This window comes from Scyliorhinus canicula, chromosome 21 (genome assembly GCF_902713615.1).
Source record: "Scyliorhinus canicula chromosome 21, sScyCan1.1, whole genome shotgun sequence".
In the NCBI taxonomy this organism is placed as follows: Eukaryota; Metazoa; Chordata; class Chondrichthyes; order Carcharhiniformes; family Scyliorhinidae; genus Scyliorhinus; species Scyliorhinus canicula.
In genome coordinates, this window is record NC_052166.1 from 5,584,431 (window position 1) to 5,600,778 (window position 16,348).

At 54.4% G+C, this 16,348-nt stretch overlaps 2 protein-coding genes across 7 annotated transcripts in view; both read left to right on the forward strand.

Moving 5' to 3' along the window:
* Nucleotides 1-9,910, forward strand: part of taz (tafazzin) — a 33,457-nt gene extending 23,547 nt beyond the window's left edge. For all 4 annotated transcript variants that reach the window (XM_038782042.1, XM_038782043.1, XM_038782045.1 and 1 more), the window contains 5 exons: nt 913-954; nt 4,413-4,475; nt 5,454-5,506; nt 8,905-8,982; nt 9,762-9,910. In XM_038782042.1, coding sequence (XP_038637970.1) covers nt 913-954; nt 4,413-4,475; nt 5,454-5,506; nt 8,905-8,982; nt 9,762-9,878 — 353 coding nt within the window. In that variant the 3' untranslated portion in view covers nt 9,879-9,910. The remainder of the gene's footprint in view (nt 1-912; nt 955-4,412; nt 4,476-5,453; nt 5,507-8,904; nt 8,983-9,761) is intronic.
* Nucleotides 9,911-9,997: 87 nt separating this feature from the next.
* On the forward strand, nt 9,998-13,663 carry LOC119955634 (serine/arginine repetitive matrix protein 1-like). 3 transcript variants are annotated; one of them, XM_038782039.1, is made up of 2 exons: nt 9,998-10,182; nt 10,272-13,663. In XM_038782039.1, exons 1-2 carry the CDS (start codon nt 10,015-10,017, stop codon nt 12,312-12,314), a joined length of 2,211 nt encoding a protein of 736 aa, XP_038637967.1. In that variant the 5' UTR covers nt 9,998-10,014; the 3' UTR covers nt 12,315-13,663. The 3 variants fall into 3 exon arrangements, with proteins under 3 accessions (XP_038637967.1, XP_038637968.1, XP_038637969.1); XM_038782040.1 differs by having other exon boundaries at nt 10,295-13,663; XM_038782041.1 differs by having other exon boundaries at nt 10,364-13,663.
* Nucleotides 13,664-16,348: the final 2,685 nt, after the last annotated feature.

Consider the following 16,348-nt stretch of genomic DNA (forward strand, 5'->3'; position numbering starts at 1 on the left):
TTAAAGGATTGCAAGTTCCACAGAAAGATCTTTACACAGCATGGTAGCATTGTGGTTAGCACAATCGCTTCACAGCTCCAGGGTCCCAGGTTTGATTCCCGCCTTGGGTCACTGTCTGTGCAGAGTCTGCACGTTCTCCCCTTGTGTGCGTGGGTTTCCTCCCACAGTCCAAAGATGTGCAGGTTAGGTGGATTGGCCATGCTAAATTGCCCTTAGTGTCCAAAATTGCCCTTAGTGTTGGGTGGGGTTACTGGGTTATGGGGATAGGGTGGAGGTGTGGACCTTGGGTAGGGTGCTCTTTCCAAGAGCCAGTGCAGACTCGATGGGCCGAATGGCCTCCTGCACTGTAAATTATATAATGAATGATTAATCTAGGACAAGGGTTCGGCACAACATCGTGGGCCGAAGGGCCTGTTCTGTGCTGTATTTTTCTATGTTCTATGTTGTCCATTTTGGAAGGACAAAATATGAATGCGGAATACAGGGTTAACAGTAGGGTTCTTGGCAATGTGGAGGAGCAGAGAGATCTTGGGGTCTATGTTCATAGATCTTTGAAAGTTGCCACTCAAGGGTGCTCTTTCCAAGGGCCGGTGCAGACCCGATGGGCTGAATGGCCTCCTACTGCACTGTAAATTCTATGTAAAAAAAATGGGGAGTGAGAATGGGGCAGTCACTCCCACAGGGAGTGAGGGAGGTGATGTTGCGCAGACAATGTTAAATTACGAGATTTGAGGGGGGGGGGGGGGTGGAGACGGACAGATGAAACCCCTCTGCGGTCAGAGGACAGCGTTTGTTCCCTAACATGGGAAGAATCTTTCTCTCGTAAAGCGGCATTTGTTCTGTTTGCATGGGGTGACGGTGGCTCGGGCCTTGTGTTGCTTTCAGACCTCTTCTTATCTCTGTCTTTTCCAGGCAAGGTGAACATGACCCAGGAGTTTGTGAGGCTGAAGTGGGGTAAGTGATGCCTTCATATCACGGGGCTGGCTCCGTCCACATCGGTGCAGAGGATCACAGGAGGCCCATTCAGCCCCTCTCCAGCCTGTTACACAGGAACAGGAGGAGGCCCATTCAGCCCCTCTCTAGCCAGTTACACAGGAACAGGAGGAGGCCCATTCAGCCCCTCTCCAGCCTGTTACACAGGAACAGGAGGAGGCCCATTCAGCCTCTCTCTCGAGCCTGTTACACAGGAACAGGAGGAGACCCATTCAGCCCCTCTCGAGCCTGTTACACAGGAACAGGAGGAGGCCCATTCAGCCCCTCTCCAGCCTGTTACACAGGAACAGGTGGAGGCCCATTCAGCCTCTCTCTCGAGCCAGTTACACAGGAACAGGAGGAGGCCCATTCAGCCCCTCTCGAGCCTGTTACACAGGAACAGGAGGAGGCCCATTCAGCCCCTCTCGAGCCTGTTACACAGGAACAGGAGGTGGGCCATTCAGCCCCTCTCGAGCCTGTTACACAGGAACAGAAGGAGGCCCATACAGCCTCCCTCTTGAGCCTGTTAGACAATTAAGAGAGAACAGCTACCAGGATTAACAATCCAGTGACCCAGGGGCCTGGGGTTCGAATCCCACTCATGGCGGATGGTGACATTTTTTTGGTAAATATTTTTATTGAACATTTAAAATTGATGTACAAAAACATAACACAAAACTAAGAACAGTTCCCCCAAACCCCCTACCACCCCCCTAACAGCTGACAGTGACCAGCTCTTTCATTTTTTAATTAATAATCTTTGTTGTCACAAGTAGGCTGACGTTAACACTGCAATGATGTTACTGTGAAAAGCTCCTCGTCGCCACTTTCCGGCGCCTGTTCATTCAAAATACACAACAAACGGTTGCCATCTTATATAGAACCTCCCAATCGACCTCTTCAGTCTGTATTTAACCTTCTCCAAATATAAAACTTCCAGGAGGCCCCCCAGCCACACCCTGGGGCACTGGGTGGAGAAGCTGACCTCCGCTCCAGCCGAACCCACCTCCCAACAATCAGTGAGGCGACGGGCAACACATCTGCCCCTGCTCCCGCCTGCAACTCCGGCTGCCCTGACACCCCAAACATGGTCACCTAGGGGACCCGGTTCCCACTCCCTGCCTATCATTGCCGACATTGTGCTGCAGAAAGAGCCCCAAAGGTTTGATGACTCAGGACATCCCAGAACACACGCACGTGATGCACTCGCATTTATCTTCCACCAGCTCAAACACCCGACCCGTCTGCCCGATGCACCACCTTCAGCTGTATGAGCCCGAGCCTCGCACACGAAGACGTGGCATTCACCCTCCGGAAGGCCTCACACACCCCCCCCCCCCCCCCCACTCCTCCACTTCACCCCCTAGCTCCTCCTCCCACTTCGCCCTCATCCCCTCCAGCGAGGCCCCTTCCTCCGCCAGCAGCCTGAAGCTTTACCCTCCTCCACCCCACCCCGGCCAGCGACAGTTACCCTCTCCGCCAACGACACGGGCGACGCAACCGGGCATAAACCCTCCTTGCAAAACTCCGGACTTGCAATTACCGAGTCCCCTGAAAACTTACTCGGGGAGAGCGGGAGTGGGGCCGTCACCAGTGCCCACAACCCCTTCCCCTCACACGCCCTGCCCTCCATCTTAACCCAAACTGACCACTGATTCCCCCACCCCCCCTCCCCCCGCATCAACTCAAAACCTTCCCCGCGTTCGCCTCCCAATAGTAGTAAAGCACGTTCAGCGGCCCAAGCAACCCTAACTGCTGATCCCTCTGCAGGACCACTCTTCGCAGCCCATATAAACGATGCCTTCCACCCCTACAGAGAACGCCTTTGGTACGAACACCGGCAGGCATTGAAACAGGAGCAAGATCGGTGGCAAGATGTCCGTCTTCAGCACAGCGGGAGACTGGCCCCTCTCTGTAGGTCTGCCTTCGCCTTCCGAAGCTGCGTCTAATCCCTCACCACCTGCCCTGAGTATCTGAAGTGCAGGTTCGGCAGCCTGATTGGCAGCACCGCACCCCCCCCCAAATTAGTTCCCTTCACCGGGAGGGGGGACAGGAAAACATGAACTTTGGTCCCAATTTAGTTCATACCTGAACCGCGTTTGCATCCCCGTTATGTCTCCCATCGCTGAGAACGGATACGTCACAGGTTGTCGGCATACAGGGGCAGCACGGTAGCATTGTGGCTAGCACAATGGCTTCACAGCTCCAGGGTCCCAGGTTTGATTCCCGGCTGGGTCACTGTCTGTGCGGAGTCTGCACGTTCTCCCTGTGGGTTTCCTCCGGGTGCTCCGGTTTCCTCCCACAGTCCAAAGATGTGCAGGTTAGGTGGATTGGCCATGATAAATTGCCCTTAGTGTCCATAATTGCCCTTAGTGTTGGGTGGGGTTACTGGGTTATTGGGATAAGGGGAGGTGTTGACCTTGGGTAGGGTGCTCTTTCCATGAGCCGGTGCAGACTTGATGGGCCTAATGGCCTCCTTCTGCACTGTAAATTCTATGATACAGAGAAACCCTATACTCACGCCCCCCCCGGGCCCCCCCCGCCCCCCACTCATTTTCCCACTCCACTTATCCAAGCTCCTCAAGGCGAAGACCAGGGGCCTAATCACAAATGCGAACAGGAGAGGAGACATAGGGCCCCCCCCCCCCCCCCCCCCCCTTCCTCATTCCCCTACGTAGCCAGAAGTAGCCCCAGCCCCAGCTCACATCGTTTGTCAGGACACTAGCGTTTGGCTCCTGGTACAACAGCTTAACCCACGACACAAACTTCAGCCCGATCCTCGAATCGCTCCAGCACCGTGGACGGATACTGCCACTCCACCCTATCAAAGGCCTTCTCTGCACCCAGCACCACTCAATCGCCGCTCATTCCCCTCGGCCTGAGGCAACGCCGCATTCAACAGGCACCACACACAGGAAGACAACCCCTACCCTTCATAAATCCCATCTGACCCTCCCCCAATGACCTGCAGGAGACACCCCTACAACCTGACGGCCAACGCCTTGGCTCAAAGTATTGTGTTCACGTTCAACAACCAGATTGGTCAATATGACCCACATTCCACCAGGTCCCTATTCTTCATCAAAAGGAGTAAAATGGAGGCCTGACTCCTGTTCCTGTGCTGTACTTTTCGTTGATGACCAGTCAGAACATTGTCGATTGCTGTAAAAATAAACGTCCGGTTCACTAACCCCCCCTTAGGGAGGGAAATCTGCCGGCCTTGCCCTGGTCTGGCCTACGTGTGACTCCAGACCCCCCACACAGCAACATACTGGACTCTTAACTGCCCCTCAGCAATGGCCCCGACGAGACACTCAGTTTAAAGGAGCAATTAGGAATGGGCAACAAATGCTGGGCCTCGCCCAGAGACCCCACACCCCGTGAATGACGAATAACAAAGGTTCTGACACGTGGCTGGTTCTGTGTTTTTCTTCCCGTAGGTATTGGGAGACTCATCTCCGAATGTTCCCTGAATCCAGTAATCCTGCCATTGTGGCACGTGGGTAAGTCTGACCTGGGATTGGGAGGGGCGCAGAGGCAGGAGAGGCAACTGGCACTCTGGGATTCCCGGATGCCTCGCCTTCGCACATTTACCTTCCGCACACTTGCTGAAGACATTAAGTTATGGGACAGGGAGATAGAGGGAGGGACCCCGGAAGGGGCCAGCCTTCAGCTACATCGTTTACATTAGGACGAGTCTCACAGTGAGCGCCGTGCTTTCGGAGGGTCAGTGCTGAGGGAGCACCGCACAGTCGGAGGGTCAGTGCTGAGGGAGCGCCACACTGTCGGAGGGTCAGTGCTGACGGAGCGCCGCACTCTCGGAGGGTCAGTGCTGAGGCAGCTCCGCACTGTCGGAGGGTCAATGCTGAGGGAGCACCGCACTGTCAGAGGGTCAATGCTGAGGGAGCACCGCACTGTCGTAGGGTCAGTGCTGAGGGAGCTCCGCACTGTCGGAGGGTCAATGCTGAGGGAGCACCGCACTGTCGGAGGGTCAATGCTGAGGGAGCACCGCACAGTCGGAGGGTCAATGCTGAGGGAGCACCGCACTGTCGGAGGGTCAGTGCTGAGGGAGCACCGCACTGTTGGAGGGTCAGCGCTGAGGGAGCACCGCACTGTCGGAGGGTCAGTGCTGAGGGAGTGCTGCACTGTCGGAGGGTCAGTGTTGAGGGAGCGCCGCACTGTCGGAGGGTCAGCGCTGAGGGAGCGCCGTGCTTTCGGAGGGTCAATGCTGAGGGAGCGCTGCACTGTCGGAGGGTCAGTGCTGAGGGAGCACCGCACTGTCGGAGGGTCAGTGCTGAGGGAGTGCCGAACTGTGGGAGGGTCAATGCTGAGGGAGCGCCGCACTGTCCAAGGGTCAGTAGTGGGTGAATTGTTCATTATCTGGCCGATGTGAGGTTTGTGGGGTGGATTGAGAGGGAGATCACATTGAGGGTACACGCAATTTAATCCTAACACCCATCTCTCCTGTTGGCTTCTCTCAGGGATGAGTGACGTGCTCCCCAATACTCCTCCATACTATCCCCGTCTTGGCAAGGTGAGTCATTCTAACTCAGCTTGGTTTTTGCAGTTCCCTGGTTATTTTAACACACTCTCACACACTCACTCTCACTCACACTCTCCCACACTCACTCTCTCTCACACTCTCTCACACTCACACTCACACTCTCTCACACTCACACTCTCTCTCACTCACACACTCTCACACACTCTCACACACACACTCTCACTCACACACTCTCTCACACACACTCTCACTCACACACACTCTCTCTCTCACACACTCTCACACACTCTCACACACTCTCTCACACTCACACTCTCTCACCTCTCTCACACTCTCTCACACTCACACTCTCTCTCACTCACACTCTCTCACACACACTCTCTCACACACACTCTCTCACACACACTCTCTCACACACACTCTCTCACACACACTCTCTCACACTCACTCTCTCACACTCACACTCTCTCACACTCACACTCTCTCACACTCACACTCTCTCACACTCACACTCTCTCTCACTCACACTCTCTCTCACTCACACTCTCTCACACTCTCTCACACACTCTCACACACTCTCACACACACACACTCACTCACACACTCTCTCACACACACTCTCACTCACACTCTCTCTCTCTCTCACACACTCTCACACTCTCTCACACTCTCTCACACTCACACTCTCTCACACTCTCTCTCACTCACACTCTCTCACACACACTCTCTCACACTCACACACACTCTCACTCACACACTCTCTCACACACACTCTCACACTCTCTCTCACACACTCTCACACACACACTCTCACTCTCTCTCACACAGACTCTCTCACACACTCTCACACACACACTCTCTCTCACACACTCTCTCTCACACACTCTCACTCTCTCTCACACACACTCACACACACACACTCTCACTCACACTCTCTCACTCTCTCTCACACAGACTCTCTCACACACTCTCACACACACACTCTCTCACACACTCTCACACACACACTCTCACTCTCTCTCACACAGACTCTCTCACACACTCTCACACACACACTCTCTCTCACACACTCTCTCTCACACTCTCACTCTCTCTCACACACACACTCTCACTCTCTCTCTCACACACACTCTCACACACACACTCTCACTCTCTCTCACACAGACTCTCTCACACACCACTCTCACACACACTCTCTCTCTCACACACTCTCTCTCACACACTCTCTCTCACACATTCTCTCTCTCACACACTCTCTCACACACTCTCTCTCACACACTCTCTATCTAACACACACACACACACTCATACTCTCTCTCACACACACTCTCTCACACACATTCACACACACTCTCTCACATTCTTTCTCACACACACTCTCACACACACACTCTCTCACACACTCTCTCACACACTCTCTCACACACTCTCTCACACTCTCACACACACACTCTCTCACACACACACTCTCTCACACACACACTCTCACACACTCTCTCTCTCACACCACTCTCTCACACACTCTCTCTCTCTCGCACACACTCTCGCACACACTCTCACACACTCTCTCACACACTCTCTCATACACTCTCTCACACACTCTCACACACTCTCTCTCACACACTCTCTCTCACACACTCTCTCTCACACACTCTCTCTCACACACTCTCTCTCACACACTCTCTCTCACACACTCTCTCTCACACACTCTCTCACACACTCTCTCTCTCACATTCACTCTCACACACACTCTCTCACACACACTCTCACACACACAGTCTCTCTCTCACACACACACTCTCTCACAGACACTCTCTCACACACACTCTCTCACACTCACATTCTCATTACACACACTCTCACACACACTCTCATTACACACACACTCTCTCACACACTCATACACTCTCTCACACTCTTTCACACACACACTTTCACACACACATGTTCATGCACACACTCTCGCTCTCACGCACTCTCTGACACACACACTCACACACAGACTCTCTCACACACCCTCTCACTCTCTCACACACCCTCTCACACGCACACACACCCTCTCACACGCACACACACTCTCTCACACACACTCTCACACACACTCTCATTACACACACACTCCCACACACTTTCACACACACACACACACACACGTTCTCTCATATACACACACACACATGTTCATACACACTTACACGCACTCTCACACACATGCTCTCTCACGCACACTCACACACATACACACTCTCATGTGCAAATACAGACTCACTCACTCGCTCAGTCACGCGCTCAGGCGCCTTGGTCCTTCTTTGCTGAATTCTAAACCGCTCCCAATCCTCAGACCTGTGGTATTTCTTGACCGTTTGGTCTTGCAGACAAACCTGCCTCCGTTTGTCCCCTGTATATGTTTTGAGGGCCTTTTCCCTTTTATACTCTGTGTGATGGTAACTGCCAGAAATCACAAACAGAAACACATAATGTTTAAAACATAATTCATTGACTGCATGCGCATGGCCCTGCCGGGTCCAGCATTTATTGCCCATCCCTAATTGCCCCCCGAGAATCATAGAATTTACGGTGCAGAAGGAGGCCATTCGCCCATCAACTCTGTCCCAGCTCTTGGAAAGGGCACCCTACTTAAGCCCACACCTCCACCCTATCCCAGTAACCCCACCTAACCTTTTTGGACACTTCAGGGCAATTTAGCGTGGGCAATCCACCTAACCTGCACGTCTTTGGAGAAAGTGGCGGGTGAGCCGCCACCTTGAACCGTTGCAGTCCCCGTGTGGTGTAGGTACACCCGCAGTGCAGTTAGGGAGGGAGCTCCAGGATTCTGACCCAGCGACAGAGAAGGAACGGCCGGTATATTTCCAAGTCCGGATGGTGCGTGTGTGTGTGTCTGTGGAGGAGGGGAGAAAGGGGGGGGCCTCGGAGGGGGGGGACTCGCAGGCGGTGGGTGTTCCCCGTGGCGTCTGCTGCCTTTGTCCTTCGAGGGGGTAGAGGTGGCGGGTTTGGGCGACACTTGTCGAAGGAGCCTTGGCGAGTGGCTGCCGTGCATCTTGTAGATGGTACACACGGCTGTCGCTGTGCGTCGGTGGGTGGAGGGAGTGGGTGTTGAAGGTGGTGGATGGAGTGCAGTAACTGGGCCAGGGCTGGACACTCTCTCCCCGTGTGTTACTCTGCATTCCACAACCTCCCAGTGCAGAGTGTGCAGCAGTCTGCATACTGCTGCCTGAACGGGGGGGGGGGGGGTCACCTTCACCCTCTCGGTGGGACAGAGGTTATCGGTTTGGTGCTGTGGGGATGGCGGGTTGCTGGGGGGGGGTGCAGGTAATTTGGGGTTGGTCTCCTGAGGTTTGACCCCACCCCACATACCCCGTGCCTTTGCACGAGCGCCCAAGCTCTGAACCCTCCTCCTTCTCTTATAGCGGATCACAGTGTATGTGGGGAAACCCTTCACCATGGAGAACCTACTGGCCAGCCTGAAGTCCGATAACCGATCTCCGGTGAGTAACCGCGACGGTAAACGATTCAGTCTCAGGGGAAGTGACAAGCGGCCAGGGTACGTTTTAATACAGGGGGGCCACTCCACCATAGTCGCCCCCTCCCTCCCACCTTCCCTCCCTCCCTGCTCTACCCCACCTTCCGGCTCACCCTCACAGCGTTTTCCCCTTCCAACCTCTCACCTCCCTCCCCTCTCCTCCCCCTCCCTCCCCCTCCCTCCCCCTCCCTCCCCTCTCCTCCCCCTCCCTCCCCTCTCCTCCCCATCCCGCCCTTCTCCTCCCCATCCCACCCTTCTCCCCCTCCCTCCCTCCCTCCCCTCTCCTCCCCGTCCCTCCCCTTTCCTTCTCCTCCCACTCCCTCTTCTCTATCATTAACTCTCTCCCCTGTAACAGACTCGAGAGGGGCTGAATGGGCCCCCTCCCGATCCTGTGTAACAGACGTAAGAGGGGCTGAATGGACCTCCTCCTGTTCCTGTGTAACAGGCTGGAGAGGGGCTGAATGGCCTCCTCCTGTTCCTGTGTAACAGGCTGGAGAGGGGCTGAATGGGCCTCCTCCTGTTCCTGTGTAACAGGCTCGAGAGGGGCTGAATGGCCTCCTCCTGTTCCTGTGTAACAGGCTGGAGAGGGGCTGAATGGCCTCCTCCTGTTCCTGTGTAACAGGCTGGAGAGGGGCTGAATGGGCCTCCTGTTCCTGTGCCTTGTCACTGTGATGTCTGGGTAGTTGCCTCCCTCACCATCTCCCTTAGGAATTAATTTGACCTTCATTTCCGTTGTTGCCACAGATGGAGATGCGGAAAGCCGTGACGGATTTCATTCAGAGTGAGATGTGGCTGCTGAAGGCTCAGGCAGAGGCCATGCACCAGAGATATCACCAAGCTAGACAGACCCGGACACGCTAGCGAGACGGGTGGCAAAGGGCCGGTGTGGACCAGAACAGGACGGAGGAGACCGAGCCAGCCCCCGTTCCTCGAGGGACGCTCTGAGATACACTATTGAGCAGAAGCTGTTGTGTGGCAGGTTTATGCTGCGCTGACCATGCCGAGCACTTTGAGACTGACCGGCCAGTGTGGCAGGAACGAGGCTGGAACCCTCGGGGACGTGGGGAGATCTGACCGGCTCCTGCCCAATCCAGCAGATCCCACTCTCTTCACCGTTCCCTCCCGCCACGCATCACCCCAGGGCTTGATCATGCCAACCATCACGGTATAACTCGGGAGCTTGTTCATAATCACGCATAATTGACACAGAGCTCCCAAGGCATCGATACAGAGCTACCCGAGGCATCGATACAGAGCTCCCCAAGGCATCGATACAGAGCTCCCCAAAGCATCGATACAGAGCTCCCCAAGGCATCGATACAGAGCTCCCCAAAGCATCGATACAGAGCTCCCCAAGGCATCGATACAGAACTCCCCAAGGCATCGATACAGAGCTCCCCAAAGCATCGATGCAGAGCTCCCCAAGGCATCGATACAGAGCTCCCCGAGGCATCGATACAGAGCTCCCCGAGACATCGATACAGAGTTCCCCGAGACATCGATACAGAGCTCCCCGAGGCATCGATACAGAACTCCCCAAAGCATCGATACAGAGCTCCCCAAGGCATCGATACAGAACTCCCCAAGGCATCGATACAGAGCTCCCCAAAGCATCGATACAGAGCTCCCCAAAGCATCGATGCAGAGCTCCCCGAGGCATCGATACAGAGCTCCCCAAGGCATCGATACAGAGCTCCCCGAGGCATCGATACAGAGCTCCCCGAGGCATCGATACAGAGCTCCCCGAGGCATCGATACAGAGCTCCCCAAGGCATCGATACAGAGCTCCCCAAGGCATCGATACAGAGCTCCCCGAGGCATCGATACAGAGCTCCCCAAGGCATCGATACAGAGCTCCCCAAGGCATCGATACAGAGCTCCCCAAGGCATCGATACAGAGCTCCCCAAGGCATCGATACAGAGCTCCCCGAGGCATTGATACAGAGCTCCCCAAAGCATCGATACAGAGCTCCCCAAGGCATCGATACAGAGCTCCCCAAGGCATCGATACAGAGCTCCCCAAGGCATCGATACAGAGCTCCCCAAGGCATCGATACAGAACTCCCCCAAGGCATCGATACAGAGCTCCCCAAGGCATCGATACAAAGCTCCCCGAGGCATCGATACAGAGCTCCCCAAGGCATCGATACAGAGCCCCCCAAGGCATCGATACAGAGCTCCCCAAGGCATCGATACAGAGCTCTCCAAAGCATCGATACAGAACTCCCCAAAGCATCGATACAGAGCTCCCCAAGGCATCGATACAGAGCTCCCCGAGGCATCGATACAGAGCTCCCCGAGACATCGATACAGAGCTCCCCGAGGCATCGATACAGAGCTCCCCGAAGCATCGATACAGAGCTCCCCAAAGCATCGATACAGAGCTCCCCAAAGCATCGATACAGAGCTCCCCAAAGCATCGATACAGAGCTCCCCGAGGCATCGATACAGAGCTCCCCGAGGCATCGATACAGAGCTCCCCGAGGCATCGATACAGAGCTCCCCAAGGCATCGATACAGAGCTCCCCAAGGCATCGATACAGAGCTCCCCAAGGCATCGATACAGAGCTCCCCAAGGCATCGATACTGAGCTCCCTGAGGCATCGATACAGAGCTCCCCAAGGCATCGATACAGAGCTCCCCGAGGCATCGATACAGAGCTCCCCGAGGCATCGATACAGAACTCCCCAAAGCATCGATACAGAGCTCCCCAAGGCATCGATACAGAGCTCCCCGAGGCATCGATACAGAGCTCCCCGAGGCATCGATACAGAGCTCCCCGAGACATCGATACAGAGCTCCCCGAGGCATCGATACAGAGCTCCCCAAAGCATCGATACAGAGCTCCCCAAAGCATCGATACAGAGCTCCCCAAAGCATCGATACAGAGCTCCCCAAAGCATCGATACAGAGCTCCCCGAGGCATCGATACAGAGCTCCCCAAGGCATCGATACAGAGCTCCCCAAGGCATCGATACAGAGCTCCCCAAGGCATCGATACAGAGCTCCCCAAGGCATCGATACAGAGCTCCCCAAGGCATCGATACAGAGCTCCCCGAGGCATCGATACAGAGCTCCCCGAGGCATCGATACAGAGCTCCCCGAGGCATCGATACAGAACTCCCCAAGGCATCGTTACAGAGCTCCCCAAGGCATCGATACAGAGCTCCCCAAAGCATCGATACAGAGCTCCCCAAAGCATCGATACAGAGCTCCCCAAAGCATCGATACAGAACTCCCCAAAGCATCGATACAGAGCTCCCCAAAGCATCGATACAGAGCTCCCCAAGTCATTGACGCAGGGCTCCCTCGTTGCATAGATGCAGCGCTCCCTTGTTGCATAGACGCAGCGCTCCCTCGTTGCATAGACGCAGCGCTCCCTCGTTGCATGGACGCAGCGCTCCCTCGTTGCATGGACGCAGCGCTCCCTCGTTGCATAGATGCAGCGCTGCCTCGTTGCATGGACGCAGCGCTCCCTCGTTGCATGGACGCAGCGCTCCCTCGTTGCATGGACACAGCGCTCCCTTGTTGCATGGACGCAGCGCTCCCTCGTTGCATGGACGCAGCGCTCCCTTGTTGCATGGATGAAGGACTCTCTCGTTACATAGTCACAGGGCTCCCTTGTTGCAAAGACGCAGGGCTCCCTTGTTGCAAAGACGCAGGGCTCCCTTGTTGCAAAGACACAGGGCTCCCTTGTTGCAAAGACACAGGGCTCCCTTGTTGCAAAGACGCAGGGCTCCCTTGTTGCAAAGACGCAGGGCTCCCTTGTTGCAAAGACGCAGGGCTCCCTTGTTGCAAAGACGCAGGGCTCCCTTGTTGCAAAGACGCAGGGCTCCCTTGTTGCAAAGACGCAGGGCTCCCTTGTTGCAAAGACACAGGTCTCCCTTGTTGCATTGATGCAGCGCTCCCTCGTTGCATGGATGCAGCGCTCCATCGTTGCATGGACGCAGCGCTCCCTCGTTGCATGGATGCAGCGCTCCCTCGTTGCATAGACGCAGCGCTCCCTCGTTGCATGGATGCAGCGCTCCCTCGTTGCATGGACGCAGCGCTCCCTCGTTGCATGGACGCAGCGCTCCCTCGTTGCATGGACGCAGGGCTCCCTCGTTGCATGAACGCAGGGCTCTCTCGTTGCATGGACGCAGGGCTCCATCGTTGCATGGACACATTGCTCCCTCGTTGCATGGACGCAGGGCTCCCTCGTTGCATGAACGCAGGGCTCTCTCGTTGCATCGACGCAGCGCTCCCTCGTTGCATGGATGCAGGACTCCCTCGTTACCTAGACGCATGGCTCCCTTGTTGCGTAGTCGCAGCGCTCTCACGTTGCATGGATGCAAGACTCCCTCGTTGCATGGTCGCAGCGCTCCCTCATTGCATGGACTCAGGGCTCCCTCATTACGTTCCACCATATCATTAACACAACGCCTGCCCCTGTGGTGGTGGTGCCATGGCCCAGCCTGCCCATGCTTCTGTATTGAGCTATGGTGAGAGAACTCACTCGCGGTGGATTGTAAGCCAGGGGCGAGCACGTTACTGTTCATGACTGTCAAACCTGCTCTAAGCGACTGACCTACTGAAGCAGCTTCGATATCAGTGCCGAACCTTTTAACAAACATCAGATATATTTTATAATAAAAAACAGATGGACATCTTGTGTTCAGGTGGCTGTGTTCAATTCCGGCTTTGGGGGGGTGGGGTGGGGCAAGGCATCCGCGAGGAGGGGCAGGGGTGCCGGGTTCGATTCCGGCTTGGGTCACTGTCTGTGCGGAGTCTGCACATCCTCCCCGTGTCTGCGTGGGTTTCCTCCGGGTGCTCCGGTTTCCTCCCACAGTCCAAAGATGTGCGGGTTAGGAGGATTGGCCGTGATAAATTGCCCTTAGTGTCCAAAATTGCCCTTAGTGTTGGGTGGGGTTACAAGGGCCATTCAGCCCATTGAGTCTGCACTGGCCCTTGGAAAGAGCACCCCCCTCAAGCACACACCTCCTCCACCCCCTCCCCTTAACCTAGTAACCCCAATTAACCTTTTTGGACACTTAAGGGAAATTTATCATGGCCAATCCACCTAACCCCCACATCTTTGGACTGTGGGAGGAAACCGGAAATGAGATGAAATGAAATGAAAATCGCTTATTGCCAGGAGTAGGCTTCAATGAAGTTACTGTGAAAAGCCCCTAGTCGCCACATTCCGGCGCCTGTTCGGGGAGGCTGTTACGGGAATCGAACCATGCTGCTGGCCTGCTTGGTCTGCTTTCAAAGCCAGCGATTTAGCCCAGTGTGCTAAACAGCCCGCTTTTTGGGTTGTGTGGGGGCGAAACACACGCAAACACGGGGAGAATGTGCAAACTCCACACGGACAGTGACCCAGAGCCGGGATCGAACCTGGGACCTCAGCGGCGTGAGGCAGCTGTGGAAAAATGCCTGTTGGCTGAGGCCTGAGTTTTCCGAATTCCCAGACGTCCTGCAATTGGTATCCCGTGCTATCCGCAGAACCTCACTACCAGATTTGGGCGGTACCACTATCTGATGGACAATCGTCCATTCCTCGTCCGCAGGCCGATGAGGATGTCTCCACTGCCTCATCAGAACTCGGTTCTGTTGCTCGTTATGCTTTCCTTAATTTGCTCTGTTTTAATTACGTTTGCTCAAGAGTCGGCAGGTATACCGCCACAAGGTTCAAAGCCGAATACTGATCAAAGACGCGATACACCAGTTAGTAAGTTTGAAATCAATGCACATTTATTTACACACACAGTCAATTATTACTCCTGCACAAACTACCAACTAAACTACAATTACTACTAAAAGCCTATACTTAGCTTCAGGTGCCCGCTCAGTCAGAGGAACAATGGCCGCTGTCCGATTCTGAGGCTGCTGGCATCGAACTGGTATAGAATAGTAGCTAGGAGCGCCTATCTCGTAGCGTGTGTTGACTTTAGACTTACTAGGCTGGTGCTTGGCGGATCTCTCGTCGCTGAGAGCCAAGGCCAAGATGAAGGCGAAGAAGAAGAGAGCGATCTGTCTTTGGGGACTCCTCTTTATACCCCAAAGGGGCTTCGCACTCTTTTGGGCGGTTCCTGAACTTGACCCCAATTAATTGGACCATGTCCTAATCATTTGTATTGATTTCTCCAATAAAGGGGTCGTTGCTTGATCACTGGGCGGGCCCTAGGTGACCATTGGCCTGCCTTTATTTTAGCCACCACTGGCGCCGGGGAGTCTGCCCTGGTACCAATTGCTTAAATGTTTCTCTTTTGTCCCCGGAGATAGCTCATTACTATGCTAATGGCTTGTAGTATCGGTTTTGTCTGGGAGCTGTGAACTCCAATCCACAGGCAAACCTTGCACCTCGGCATCCAGGTACATAAATCCCTGAAAGTTGCCACCCAGGTTAATAGGGCTGTTAAGAAGGCATATGGTGTGCTAGCCTTTATCAGTAGGGGATTGAGTTTCGGAGCCACATGGTCATGCTGCAGCTGTACATAACTCTGGTGCGGCCGCACCTGGAGTACTGCGTGCAGTTCTGGTCACCGCATTATAGGAAGGATGTGGAAGCTTTGGAAAGGGTTCAGAGGAGATTTACTAGGATGTTGCCTGGTATGGAGGGAAGGTCTTTCGAGGAAAGGCTCAGGGACTTGAGGTTGTTTTCGTTAAGAGAGGAGAAGGCTGAGAGGTGACTTAATAGAGACATGTAAGATAGTCAGAGGGTTAGATAGGGTGGACAGTGAGAGTCTTTTTCCTCGGATGGTGATGACCAACACCAGGGGGCATAGCTTTAAATTGAGGGGTGATAGATATAGGACAGATATCAGAGGCAGTTTCTTTACTCAGATAGTAGGGGTGTGGAATGCCCTGCCTGCAACAGTAGTAGACTCACCAACTTTAAGGGCATTTAAGTGGTCACTGGATAGACATATGGATGAAAATGGAATAGTGTAGGTCAGATAGGCTTCAGATGGTTTCACAGGTCGGCGCAACATCGAGGGTCGAAGGGCCCGTACTGCGCTGTAATGTTCTATGTTCTATGCTTGTTTTCTTAGCACTGTCCAATTTTCCCTTTACTCTTTGCAAGTGTCCATTTTGAAATCGGGACGTGGCCACCCCAGGTGGCTACAGTTCTTAATGTAACATCTCTCTGGAACCCCCCCTCAGGCTCAATCTTTGTGAGAGCTGACTGTTCTCATCAATGTAACTCTGGGTCTGTCTCCCGGGCCTCAATTAATGATGTCCTACTTGACGGAACCATCAATTCACTAGACACGTGCTTTAAGATATGAACAGTGGTTTTAATCTACTTACAACAGAGCCAGCCTGTTCCGCGTTGAACTCTCGATGAA

Excerpts from the sequence above, each read along its gene's own strand:
- LOC119955634 (XM_038782039.1), top strand. The coding sequence starts at position 10,015 with ATGCCGAGCACTTTGAGACTGACCGGCCAGTGTGGCAGGAACGAGGCT. Across the intron at positions 10,183-10,271 it reads TGATCATGCCAACCATCACG|AGCTCCCCAAGGCATCGATA; the intron begins GTATAACTCGGG and ends GCATCGATACAG.